General features: G+C 32.3%; 5 protein-coding genes across 5 annotated transcripts in view; 3 read left to right on the forward strand and 2 right to left on the reverse strand.

The window, feature by feature from the left end:
• RhoBTB (Rho-related BTB domain containing) overlaps positions 1 to 1,738 on the forward strand; it is a 30,011-nt gene extending 28,273 nt beyond the window's left edge. The window contains exon 4 of the mRNA XM_076409526.1: positions 373 to 1,738. Coding sequence (XP_076265641.1) covers positions 373 to 666 — 294 coding nt within the window. The 3' untranslated portion in view covers positions 667 to 1,738. The remainder of the gene's footprint in view (positions 1 to 372) is intronic.
• On the reverse strand, positions 1,736 to 2,483 carry NHP2 (NHP2 ribonucleoprotein). The gene is made up of 2 exons (XM_076409531.1): positions 2,260 to 2,483; positions 1,736 to 2,210 (listed from the first exon to the last, which is right to left on the reverse strand). Exons 1-2 carry the CDS (start codon positions 2,423 to 2,425, stop codon positions 1,906 to 1,908), a joined length of 471 nt encoding a protein of 156 aa, XP_076265646.1. The 5' UTR covers positions 2,426 to 2,483; the 3' UTR covers positions 1,736 to 1,905.
• Positions 2,484 to 2,797: 314 nt separating this feature from the next.
• Positions 2,798 to 4,996, forward strand: Ns1 (Nucleostemin 1). The gene is made up of 6 exons (XM_076409528.1): positions 2,798 to 2,921; positions 2,976 to 3,259; positions 3,323 to 4,129; positions 4,209 to 4,309; positions 4,367 to 4,610; positions 4,661 to 4,996. Exons 1-6 carry the CDS (start codon positions 2,903 to 2,905, stop codon positions 4,943 to 4,945), a joined length of 1,740 nt encoding a protein of 579 aa, XP_076265643.1. The 5' UTR covers positions 2,798 to 2,902; the 3' UTR covers positions 4,946 to 4,996.
• On the reverse strand, positions 4,912 to 6,674 carry LOC143199606 (uncharacterized). Its single transcript, XM_076409529.1, has 4 exons — positions 6,531 to 6,674; positions 5,417 to 6,476; positions 5,210 to 5,364; positions 4,912 to 5,158 (listed from the first exon to the last, which is right to left on the reverse strand). The coding sequence occupies exons 1-4, from the start codon at positions 6,578 to 6,580 to the stop codon at positions 5,014 to 5,016; spliced, it is 1,410 nt and encodes a 469-aa protein (XP_076265644.1). The 5' UTR covers positions 6,581 to 6,674; the 3' UTR covers positions 4,912 to 5,013.
• Positions 6,675 to 6,936: 262 nt separating this feature from the next.
• Positions 6,937 to 10,155, forward strand: Mrgn1 (Mahogunin ring finger 1). Its single transcript, XM_076409527.1, has 9 exons — positions 6,937 to 7,318; positions 7,502 to 7,620; positions 7,692 to 7,948; positions 8,105 to 8,292; positions 8,347 to 8,498; positions 8,561 to 8,800; positions 8,852 to 9,068; positions 9,126 to 9,280; positions 9,332 to 10,155. The coding sequence occupies exons 1-9, from the start codon at positions 7,228 to 7,230 to the stop codon at positions 9,731 to 9,733; spliced, it is 1,821 nt and encodes a 606-aa protein (XP_076265642.1). The 5' UTR covers positions 6,937 to 7,227; the 3' UTR covers positions 9,734 to 10,155.
• Positions 10,156 to 11,307: the final 1,152 nt, after the last annotated feature.

Here is an 11,307-nt window from a genome sequence, read left to right on the forward strand (position 1 = left end):
AAGGTGGGATATTATTATGGGCATCCAATAGATGATGCCACTTTCTTAGTTAATAGGGTATTCCCATATTTTTAGGTATGATGACTGTCCGGTTGCCCAAATATTTTTGAGTAAAAACTCCTTATAATTCCCGAAATGTTTTTATCTCATCATCAAGTTTCAATCAATTGGTGTAGAATTTCCTTTGTAAACAAATTGATTTTCTTAGTCGATATTATATTCAAGGTTGTCCTTATGTAATGTTAGAATACTCTACATAGAGGAAAATAGATGTCGAAAAGACTAATTCAAAACTATATTTTAAATTTTATGTGTGTTGTAATAAAAACGATTTTTACAATATATTCTATATGTATATGTAATGTGTTTCAGCTGCATAACGGTCACCAATTAGCTGATTGGTGTATGAACCACCTCTGCGTTAATTACAACAAGTTATGTCGGATGTCGCCGCGCAGTCTTCGTCTCCTGCACCCTGATAACCAGGCGTACCTCGTGGAACACCGATGGCCGCCTGTCTGGTACCTGAAGGATTTTGACTACTATCAGAAATGCCTGGCGGAACGAGACAAGGAGCTGAAGCCGAACGAGAAGAACAGCTCGAGCTGTCTCTGTTTTTCACGGAAATCCGAGTCCGATCCTGCCCTCTCTTCAAGCAATCTTTGATACTATTAGGTCCCTCGGTGGCCGAGGTCGCAGACAATTGCCTCTCCGAAAGACTGTTTACACGACCGTGAGTCATCCAGAACCTCGTTCGGCCATTAATAAAAATCATTTATTAACTATCTAGTGGATACTTTGTGCCCAATAGTAGACTTAGTACGGAAACTTTTGGCTGACACGTACATGTACAGTTGCCGGCAAATGACTCGACTTTTCTCTGATAGGATCACTTTACCTTGAAGCTATTCATATTTAGTAGGTAGACGCTATTTGTGAAGTGATCTCTGGGGCGATTTTTTAAACGGGATCCAATCATGACAACGTCTTTCAATGTCTGGAGGTCAATTTACATGCTTGATTTTGACTAGAATGCACTATTTTCTATACATCACAAAATTGTACTGGCGTTTCATGAATGCGCGTGGTTATCTTAGATTATGATCTAATGACTACGCAGATTACTGTACTACAGTGCTATAGAATGCACATGAGTTGGTTTTTGTGAGTGAGATCGGTAGCTGCAAAAGGGTGATTTAGAATGAATTATTGACCAGGCAAATATTGCACAGTAGTATGCGATAATAAGTTAGATCCTGAACATGAAACAAAAAAATTTGATTCATGAAACTTACAGTCTGATCCAGGTTTCATCAAACATCTTACTTGGTATATGCAATTATGCATCCAAAATGGCACAAAACTATATCTAATTAATAATTCGTATTATGGAAGAACATTTCCCAATACAGTCTTCAGAGTATAATTAAAACTGATTTACATATTTTGTCTATACATCTTTAACACACATATTATATGCTTAAACTTATTTTTATATTTTATGTAGGTAGTACTGATAATGTATGTGTGATGAAACTCCTGGATTGCAGAAAGATTTGTCAATTTAGGCATTATTAGAGTTAAAAAGTAGAAAACAGCAGCTGAATTTTATAAGATGTTACTTCTTCATTATCAAGACAAAGTGATCTTAAATTAAATGTCAGGTATCTATATCTACCTTTTGGACAACCAAAACCTTTTTATAACATCTACTTTAATAAAATCACTTTATTCTAAATAGTTCTTTTATTTAACACAGAAAATCATTATGATTACCCATTTTATACATTTATGTAAGCTTTTGGTATTCAATATGATTACGAATATTAAAAAATATATATTCCTTAAAAAAAGTATATTTAACCAAATAATTCTCTTATACTTAATATACACCATGTCAAAAAATTATAAAGCTACAGCCAATGTTGTTAATTCCTCTTTTAATTCATTAAAAGAGTCCGCATAATCATCATTTGGCCTTATTAAGACTGTAAGACAACCCCTCTTGACACCCATTGCAGCTCCCAAATCTTTTCTGCTAGGAGTATAAACATATGGAATGTTTTTATCTTCACAAACTCCAGGTAAGTGACACATTATGTCAATGGGAGTAACATCTCCAGCAAAAATCACCAACCCTGTCTCTCCTTTCCGTATTCTTGTTTGTACATCTTTTAAACCACACCTGATATATGTTTTATGTTTTACAGCTGCAAAATTAATATTCAGTTTAAATAATCAAACTTTTAACCAAATTACCTTTTTTTATTAATTTATAGCAACGTTTTGCTAATTTTTTTGATGCCATAGGTTTAGCTATCACATTGCAGTTGGCTACCTTTTCTTCATACGATAATTCTTCCGTCTGTATTGTAGTATCCCCTTCTGTAATACTTTCATCAGGTTCGGTTTTTATTTTACCCATTTTGAGTTAGCCGTCAAACACGTGAAGGAGATCAACAAACAAATGTTTGTTAGGTTATAAACTCTAAGTTCTTCTTTATATTAGCATCCGATGTCAATCATAATCGAACATACACTAATAATAACCAAAAAAATCATCAAACAAATTTTATATCATATTATTTTTTAGAAAATAGTGTAATGAAATAAAATATAGTTTTGAGAATTAAAAATTTTTAAAGATCGCCATGATAGTTTAAATATTTGTATTGATTTGTATGATTTCGTATTCTTTTTTAATCTGAAATATTTGTAAGATTTAGTCCTTAAATATTTTTAACAAAACGATAGAAAACAAAAATGTTAATTATATCGATTATGACCAACACTACCTCAAATTGTCTAAAGTTGTTAAGAAGAAAAAATTGAAATTATTACATAACCTTTTACTTTTTAACCTAAAAGGTTTTGCATGTGACAATATAAACAGATCATTATAATGGCTAAAAACAAAATAAGTAATTAGTAATATATAATACATGATTATACAAATTAAAATAATGATATTTTAGAGAAGAAATCAAAGCGCCAACCGGCAAAGCAGAGGTACAGAATAGAAAAAAAAGTACGAGATCATAATAAAAAAAAGAGACGTGAGGCTAAAAAGAATCCAAAACGGAGTAAACCGAAGATAATTCAAGTACCAAATATTTGCCCTTTCAAAGATGAAATTTTGAAAGAAGTTGAGCTTTTAAAGAAACAAAAGGAGGAAGAGAAGCAAAGACAAAAGGAAGCTGCAAAATTAGAAAAGGAAAAAGAAAAGGAGAATCTGAAAAGTGGGGGGTTAGAAGGACTGGTAAGTAAATACTATCTAAGCGTTGTCATTTCGAAGAGGTATTTCTGACATTTTTGTTTGTAGGTTTCAAGTGCTGAAGCTAGAAGTCAACTACATGAAACTTTAACTCCTGAAGACTCTCAACTAGACAAAGAACATAATAAAAATACAGAGCAGTCTTTGAAACAATTTTATAAAGAATTCAAAAAAGTTATTGAAGCTGCTGATGTTATATTAGAAGTTGTTGATGCTAGAGATCCTTTAGGCACTAGATGTAAACAAGTTGAGGAGGCAGTGAATAAAGTGCATGGGAGTAAAAGACTGGTTTTGGTTTTAAATAAGGCAGATCTAGTGCCTCGTGATACCCTAGATAAATGGTTGAAATATTTGAAGAAGAGATCTCCTGTGGTTGCATTTAAAGCATCTGTTCAAAACCAGAATAAGAATCTAGGCCAAAGAAAATTTAACAAGTCAGATAAAGGGTTGCAGGGATCAACTTCATTTGGTGCTGAAATGGTTATGTCACTGTTAGCAAATTATTGTAGAAATAAGGGTATCAAAACATCTATTACAGTTGGTGTCGTAGGATTACCAAATGTTGGGAAGAGTTCTGTTATTAATAGTTTAAAAAGATCTCGTGTTTGTAATGTTGGTGCCACACCAGGTGTTACAAAAGCATCTCAAACAGTACAACTTGACTCCAAAATTAAACTTTTGGATTCCCCTGGTATTGTTTTTGCAGCAGGAAATGACAGTCATGCTTCCCTAAGGAATGCAGTTAAAATATCTGCTCTTGCAGACCCAGTTACACCTGCTAATGCTATTTTACAAAGGGTGTCCAAACAACAGATGATGGATATGTACGATGTTACAGAGTATAACTCACCAGAGGTAAATACATATTTTATCAATTGATATTGTATTTTTAGTTTTATTATATCAAAACTCATACTAGAATTTGTTGTTTCAGGAATTTTATAGTTTGAAAGCTACTAGAACTGGAAGATTCAAAAAAGGTGGTGTACCAGATCTAATTGCAGCTGCACGGGGATTGCTAGAAGATTGGAATAGGTATTTTATTAGTTTCATAATTTTATTAATAATTTTAAAAAAATGTTTTTACTGCAGTGGTAAGATTCCTTATTATACAGTACCTCCAGAAGAAGAAGAAGCAGTTGATGCAAGTACATATAAAATTGTCACCGAAGTAGGAAAAGAATTTGATATTGATAGCTTTGAAAAAATGGAAACTGAAATATTAGATAAAATACAGGGTACCAGTGGGACACAGTTCAAAGCATTTGCTTTAGATAGTTTAGGACCAGTTGATGCCACAGAAGCAATGGAGGAAGACACAGAGAAAAATGATCTGGTAATATTTCTGATTATGTTATTTACATGTTAAATTACTCTTCAATTTAGTTAGATGAGAATGTTACTGTAAGCAACAAAAATAAAACCAAGCCAGAAAAGAAACCACTTAGCGAGTCTAAACAAAAGAAAGCCGATCCTGAGATGCTTTTAGAAGGCAATCAAAAATTGAATCAAATTCGAAAAAATCAATTCAAAAAGGAGAAAAAACAACGTGCTAGAAGGGACAAGGTGGCCCAACAATTGTCTGCAGGTTTGGAGAATTTCTCCTTAAAATCAGACGGGATTAATTCAGGAAAAAATTATGATTTTGATACTGATTTTACTATGCAATGACATTAGACTTCTAATAAATATAAATATATAAAATATTTATGTAAAATAAAAGTGTTGTATATGTAACTTCATAAATCTTTGGGAGGTTGATAGTCTGGTACTATCTCCCAGACTTTTTCCCGCCATTTCCTTTTTCTCTCCTCTTGGGCTTTTTCCAATTGTAATACAGCCGGCAAAGATTTCCACAAATAGAAATAATGAAATAACATAAGTCTGAAAAAGAAGAGAACTTCAGATTATTATAATATTAATTTTATTTTCTACCTGTTGTGGTGCTGTTTGGCGATTTGTAATTTTTTGTGTTCAATCATAGCCTGTTTACAGACATATCGGTGCCAATGCACAAAAAATATGTGTATAAGTTTGAAATCATAGAAGTCTTCAGCTACTTGTCGTGACCTTATACAATTCAATTTAAACTAAAACAGATTTATTATTATTCAGTTCAATCAGCATACCTTTACAACTAACTTCTTTCCATTTCAATATACCCTCTTTTAGAAGCTTATAATTAAAATGAGCATCGGCCAACTCATACTTAACTTCATATTTCGATTCTACATATCCCATCCAATGTTTGAATATCGTTGCTTTTGTCTTATACAAATGGTGGCTTACCGCTAAAGACCAGTTATATCGACTGTTATTATAGTTGGTATACAATTTTCTGAAAGTTTGCATAATTAGTAGATTATGATAAAAATGTTGCGCCTTCGCCATTTTCTCTTCAAATATATGTCTCTTGTACTGTCGAATTCTTCGAAGCTCCATTTGCTTTTTCCTCTGCTCATTAATTAATTCAATGCTTCTCTTTCGTTCTTCCTCTTCTAAAAATCGTTTTTTCTCGATCGCCTCTTCTAAAAGTTTTTGGCGGGCGGCCTCCATCAGTTTTTTCCGTTCCAAGATGAGTTCCCGACATTTCGCTCTTTCCAGAGCACGTTTCTCCATTTGTTGCACCAGTTTTGGTGCTTTTTGTGAACTGACCATGATTTTCTCTCTTTCGTCCGGCGGCTGGATCAGCGGGGCTTTCAGCCACAATTTTCCACTACAGTGCGAAAAAATGTCGCGAATATTAAATTTGGTTTTTTCGATTGATTTCAGGAGATCCTCTCGTATGATCCCCAACTTGAGTTCACTAATAATTTTCTCTTGTTCTTCTAGTTTTGCTCGCTGATTATCTATAATGTTTTTTTGTGCTTTGTATCTGTTTTTAAAGTTGTTTCCAGATATCACAATTTCATCACGCATTTTTTCCTTCTTTGTAGAACATACCTCTTTATGGTGTTGTAAATTACTTAAAAACGATTCTAAATTCGGTTGTGGACATTTTTCGAATTGTGTTTGTTCTTTCCATTTGGTGAAATATTTTCTAATAAGGAAATTATTGTTATTCGTATAACAAGTTGGCTGTTGTGTTGTAGGTCGCCTTTGGATGGTTAATATGTATTGCTCCGAACAGACGGAACTTTCCATATCCTCATTTTCGCTGCCTTGAGATCCAATTTTATCAATTTGTTCATTTAGTAGTATTCTGTAATTATCATAGTTTTTAAATAATAATGTTAACATATTAGAATTAAAATACCTTTTTGCTTCTAATATAACATTATTACATTGTGATAGTGAACAATCCATGACACAATAGCAGGACTTTATTTTTAAATATTTGTGTAAATCAGAGCTGTGACATAACTCGTCAATTTATTTTATTTTATTTGTATTCGCAGTATAAGGTAATGTATAATACAGTTGTTAGGGTAAAAATCGATTAAATTCTAACTACTTATATGTAATAAGTTATTATTTATGCAACATAATATACAAAGTGAACATTTAAATTTCGCGTGAACATTAATTAATTTTATTAAAAAAGTTAAAGTTAAATACTTTATTCATACTATGATTTCGGGAAGTTATATTTATGTATTATTTTTAATTATAACAAATTTCAGTTTCAATTATACAACGCAATAATGTTTGAAGAGTTTAAAGATATACTAATAAAATAGTAGAATAGATAGTACAGAATTACATATTTTTATATTTTCGCACATTGTATGTAAATAATTAGGCTATTAAAACATATTTAAACAGGATTATTAACTTATATTTTATCGTACTACATCACTGATTTTGACTTATATTATTGAATTTCCACGGAATAAAATTGTTGCTGTCAAAATCAGCTGATTTGATGTTTCTGTTTTTAATGTAGTTTTGGTTAGTGAACTTAATATGTGTGTAGGAAATAATTAAATTGTACCAGATACAGCGTTTAAATAATGGGTGCTTTGCTGTCAAGTCGTCAGAGAAATGGGGTGGAAGAGGTAGATGTAGTAACAAATCACGCGTATAAATATCCACCCAGATCAGGTAATATTAATATTAGAGCAATTTGATTACAGCATTCGTAAATTCATGTTTCTAATGCATTTTTGACTATTCTATTTTTTATGCATATGACAAAATTTAATCAATTTAAATATTCATTTGATTTAGAGCATCAGCATTGAAATTAATTTATGTTAATATAAGATTATAACATTCGCTCTTTAGGAAACTATTTTGGAAGTCATTTTATAATGGGTGGAGAAAGATTCGACACTCCACAGCCAGAATCTTACTTATTTGGGGAGAATTCAGACCTAAACTTTTTAGGCAGTCGTCCTACCCCTGTAAGTCAAGGATGTTAATTCAGTATAACTAGTATATTTAATATATCGTAATGTAATAATTTATATCTTAGTTTCCATATCCTCCTCCACAACCTAATGAACCCACAAAAACAATGAAATGTTTGGTAAATATTAGAAAAGAATCTCTGAGATTTGTCCGTGCCTCTAGTGAGTACAACAAGATAAGTGTAGATAAAAATAGTACAACAGATGTGGAATTGGGCACTAATACCTGTTTTAATATTGAATTTACCTTTGACTGTGATGTAAGGTGTGCAATAACTATTTATTACTTTTGTACTGAGGAAATTACAGCAACTGGAGTGACGTAAGTATCTAATAGAAAAGTTATATGAATTCTAATAGAAAAGCTATTGAATATATTGCTGAACTATTAAGGATAATAAAAAATACTAGCCTTTTTAAATTTATTAAACTGCTACATATAAAGATTATTGGATTATAGTTTACAATATAATTTTAGATATGCTCCTTTAATTCCTTCACTTTCATCTGAGACATTCCATTATAAGAGGGGTGCAAACCAACAATTTTGCCAACCTACTCATGTATTTGATCCTTCAGCTTATTCAGAGGAGGAATTACTGTATGATGTGGACCGTGATGTTATACCAATAGTCATTCATTGTGTTGCTGAAGAGGGACCAGAAGGTAAATCATTTTCTTTTTATTTATAGAAAGATATTTATGAAAGCTGTGTTTCAGATATGAGACAATCTCATACAACAATTGCTACTGTTGAAAAAATTGCTGATGGTATCTTTCTATTGAAAGCATTGAAACAAAAATTGTGGGTTGATGGATTATGTTATCTTTTACAAGAAATTTATGGCATTGAAAATAAGAACAATGAAAAGGTACCAATCCCTCTTCTTACTTGAAATAATATAGTTCAAATATAAAAAAAATTGTTATTCAGGCAGCTGGAGATGAAGAAACTGAAGATAATGGTTCAGAATGTGTAATATGCATGTGTGATGTTAGGGATACTCTTATTTTACCATGCCGACATTTATGTTTGTGTAATTCCTGTGCAGATTCTTTAAGATATCAGGCTAATAATTGCCCAATATGCCGTGCGCCATTTAGAGCTCTGTTGCAGATAAGAGCTTTACAGAAGACCAGTAATTCAAGTCTTGCTCCTGTTGGACCTCCTGATGTAAATTCTGTACTTTTAGTGATAAATATATTGCTATTTTGTATTTTTTAGGCTAATTGTGATAATATACCACCTGGTTATGAGGCTGTATCACTAATAGAAGCTCTAAATGGTCCTTGTTTGCCAAGACAACCTCCATCAGCCATGCCAGATTTGGTGGAAACACCAGAAAATGAACATGCCATTCAAGCGGCTCACATATTAAATAGACAGTCTCCATCATCAAAAAGGGGTAGCCAGCCAAGTACACCAGAATACACCACTAAATGTAATGTAACCTTCTGAACTAGTTTATGCAGTATATATTTATTTCTGTTTATTGCAGCATTGACTACAATGTTAACAAGCAGAACTGAGGAGGAAAATCCTAAAGAAACTCAAAAATGCCCTCTCCTAAGGGATGAGAAGGAGGTAATGATTAGAGGCAAACAGAGACAAAAGGACTCTGTTAAACTGGTTAATGAGAAAGATAAAGATGAAGTAAGTCTTGACCTTTTATTGATTTGATGATTATCATCATTAATATTTCAGAATATTGATGAAGATAGTGAAGCAGAGAAACTTTCTCCTTTGTTGCAACAAAAAAGGGAAAGTGTTAGTAGAAGTACAGATTTAGCATTACATATGGATGATGTAGTTGATCATATTGATGGGGATGATATTGAGGAGCGTCTTGAAAGACGGCCGGTTCCGTCAGCCGGAGAAGATTCCGATTATTATACACCTGATGAACCAGGTCCTACACCAAGTAGTTTGTATCAGACCGGCGTTGAACCTAGTTCTACAGAGAGTACTCCGCAAAAGCTTCCAGGTACTCCATTAAGTTTAGCAAGTGCTAAAAGCAGTGGTGATAGTTGCACCAGTGGAGGTAGTACCAGACACTTACTGGCGGTACCTGGTGGTGCAACATCAGATCGTCCCGTTCACGTTTAACATGAAGCTATTACTAATGATATTGTAGTGTAAGGTTAAAAAATTGATATTGTAGTTTTTGTCGCATTTTATAAACATATGATCATATATCTCAAAATGATTGAGTTTTTAAAATTGCTTGAGATTCAGAACAAACAAGAACTAAAATATGACTACAGATCTATTATAATTAATTTTCGTTGGTAAAGTAACAGTGGAACTTTCAATTATTAATTTTTTTAAACTATTTGACTACTAGTTTTCGAATACTCAGTTGTGATACTTTTATTAACATTGAATATACTTCCATTTTTCTAAGGAGATACTAAGAAGACAGTTTAATTATTTTTTATGTTATTTTACTATGTATTATGTTTTTACTGTTAGTTGATAAGGAATAAGGACATTTATAGATACAAAAGAATAAACGAATATTTAATTTATTGTGTTTTAATATATTTCATTAAGTTTTATTTTTAGTAGCCTATAATGAAGCGAGAAAAAATTAATTTCGTTTTTTTTGTTTTGTTTTTCATAACGCATTATTCAAATATGCGTAGTGATTGATGATATTTCATCACTTTCCTGGTAAAACAATATTGTACAGTTTCTCGAAAACTTTTGAGATGACAAGCAATGAACTTATATAACTCCGTAGGATACTGTCATAAATTCTAGGAGAGCAATTCATTCGAAAATTTGTATTAAATAAAAATGTTTTAAATTTTATGCGCCTCTGGTAATTCTTGTATATTTTTTTCAGTTATTATATCATATTCAGGATTATTTTGCGCTTAATTTCCATTCCTTATCATTTGTTTAACTTCCTTCGCAGTAGATGTTTCATGGGGTAAATCATAGGGAATTTGGAGAGTCGAAGTATGGTATCTTCTTCATCTATATCTCATGAAAAGCTTTCAATTTACAAAAAGCTGTTTTAAGAAAGGAAGAGGAGATTCAACGAAGTTGAACGGTGATACGAAACGACGGTGAGGGTTTTTATCTATTACAACACAGGTAAAAACAGCATACCTCATCGCACCATTCAATCCTAATACAAGCACTTGAAGACGCAATGTAGTTCGTAGTCATTAACCTTCACATCTGTTCCGTCTGGACAGCGTAGTTCTAATAAAATTATTTTTGTTTCCATGGTGTCTCTCTATAGAATAGTTATCCAAGTGTTAGTGATTCCAAATTATAATAGTTTTTTAAGAAATACAATCCGCCTTTGGTGATCGTTCACCCTGAACTGCAAGCTTCTGTCCAAATTCCAGTAAAGTATGTTAATTCACAGCAACTTCAGTCCGTCTTTGGTGGCTTTATATCTTTAATTGTGATGCATGTGCTGGGAATCCATAAACTATGAGTGTTTTTCAAAACTTGAATATTTCTTACTCGGAATATTTTATGGTTAGGGCTATAAATTAGTAAATGGCTATTTTGTGACCTTACGCGATCAGCTGCGATATTTTTGCTCAAATTTGACTTAACTATACCAAGGAATGCTTCAAGTAACTGTGAACGATTACCAATCTAATGTTAAGCTGTCTTCTTTTCTCGATAATTAATTTGATTCCAGTTAACTGAGTAAA

Source organism: Rhynchophorus ferrugineus, unplaced genomic scaffold, assembly GCF_030347505.1.
Source record: "Rhynchophorus ferrugineus isolate W39M unplaced genomic scaffold, kcgeb_rfMv2 rfM7, whole genome shotgun sequence".
Taxonomy (NCBI): domain Eukaryota; kingdom Metazoa; phylum Arthropoda; class Insecta; order Coleoptera; family Curculionidae; genus Rhynchophorus; species Rhynchophorus ferrugineus.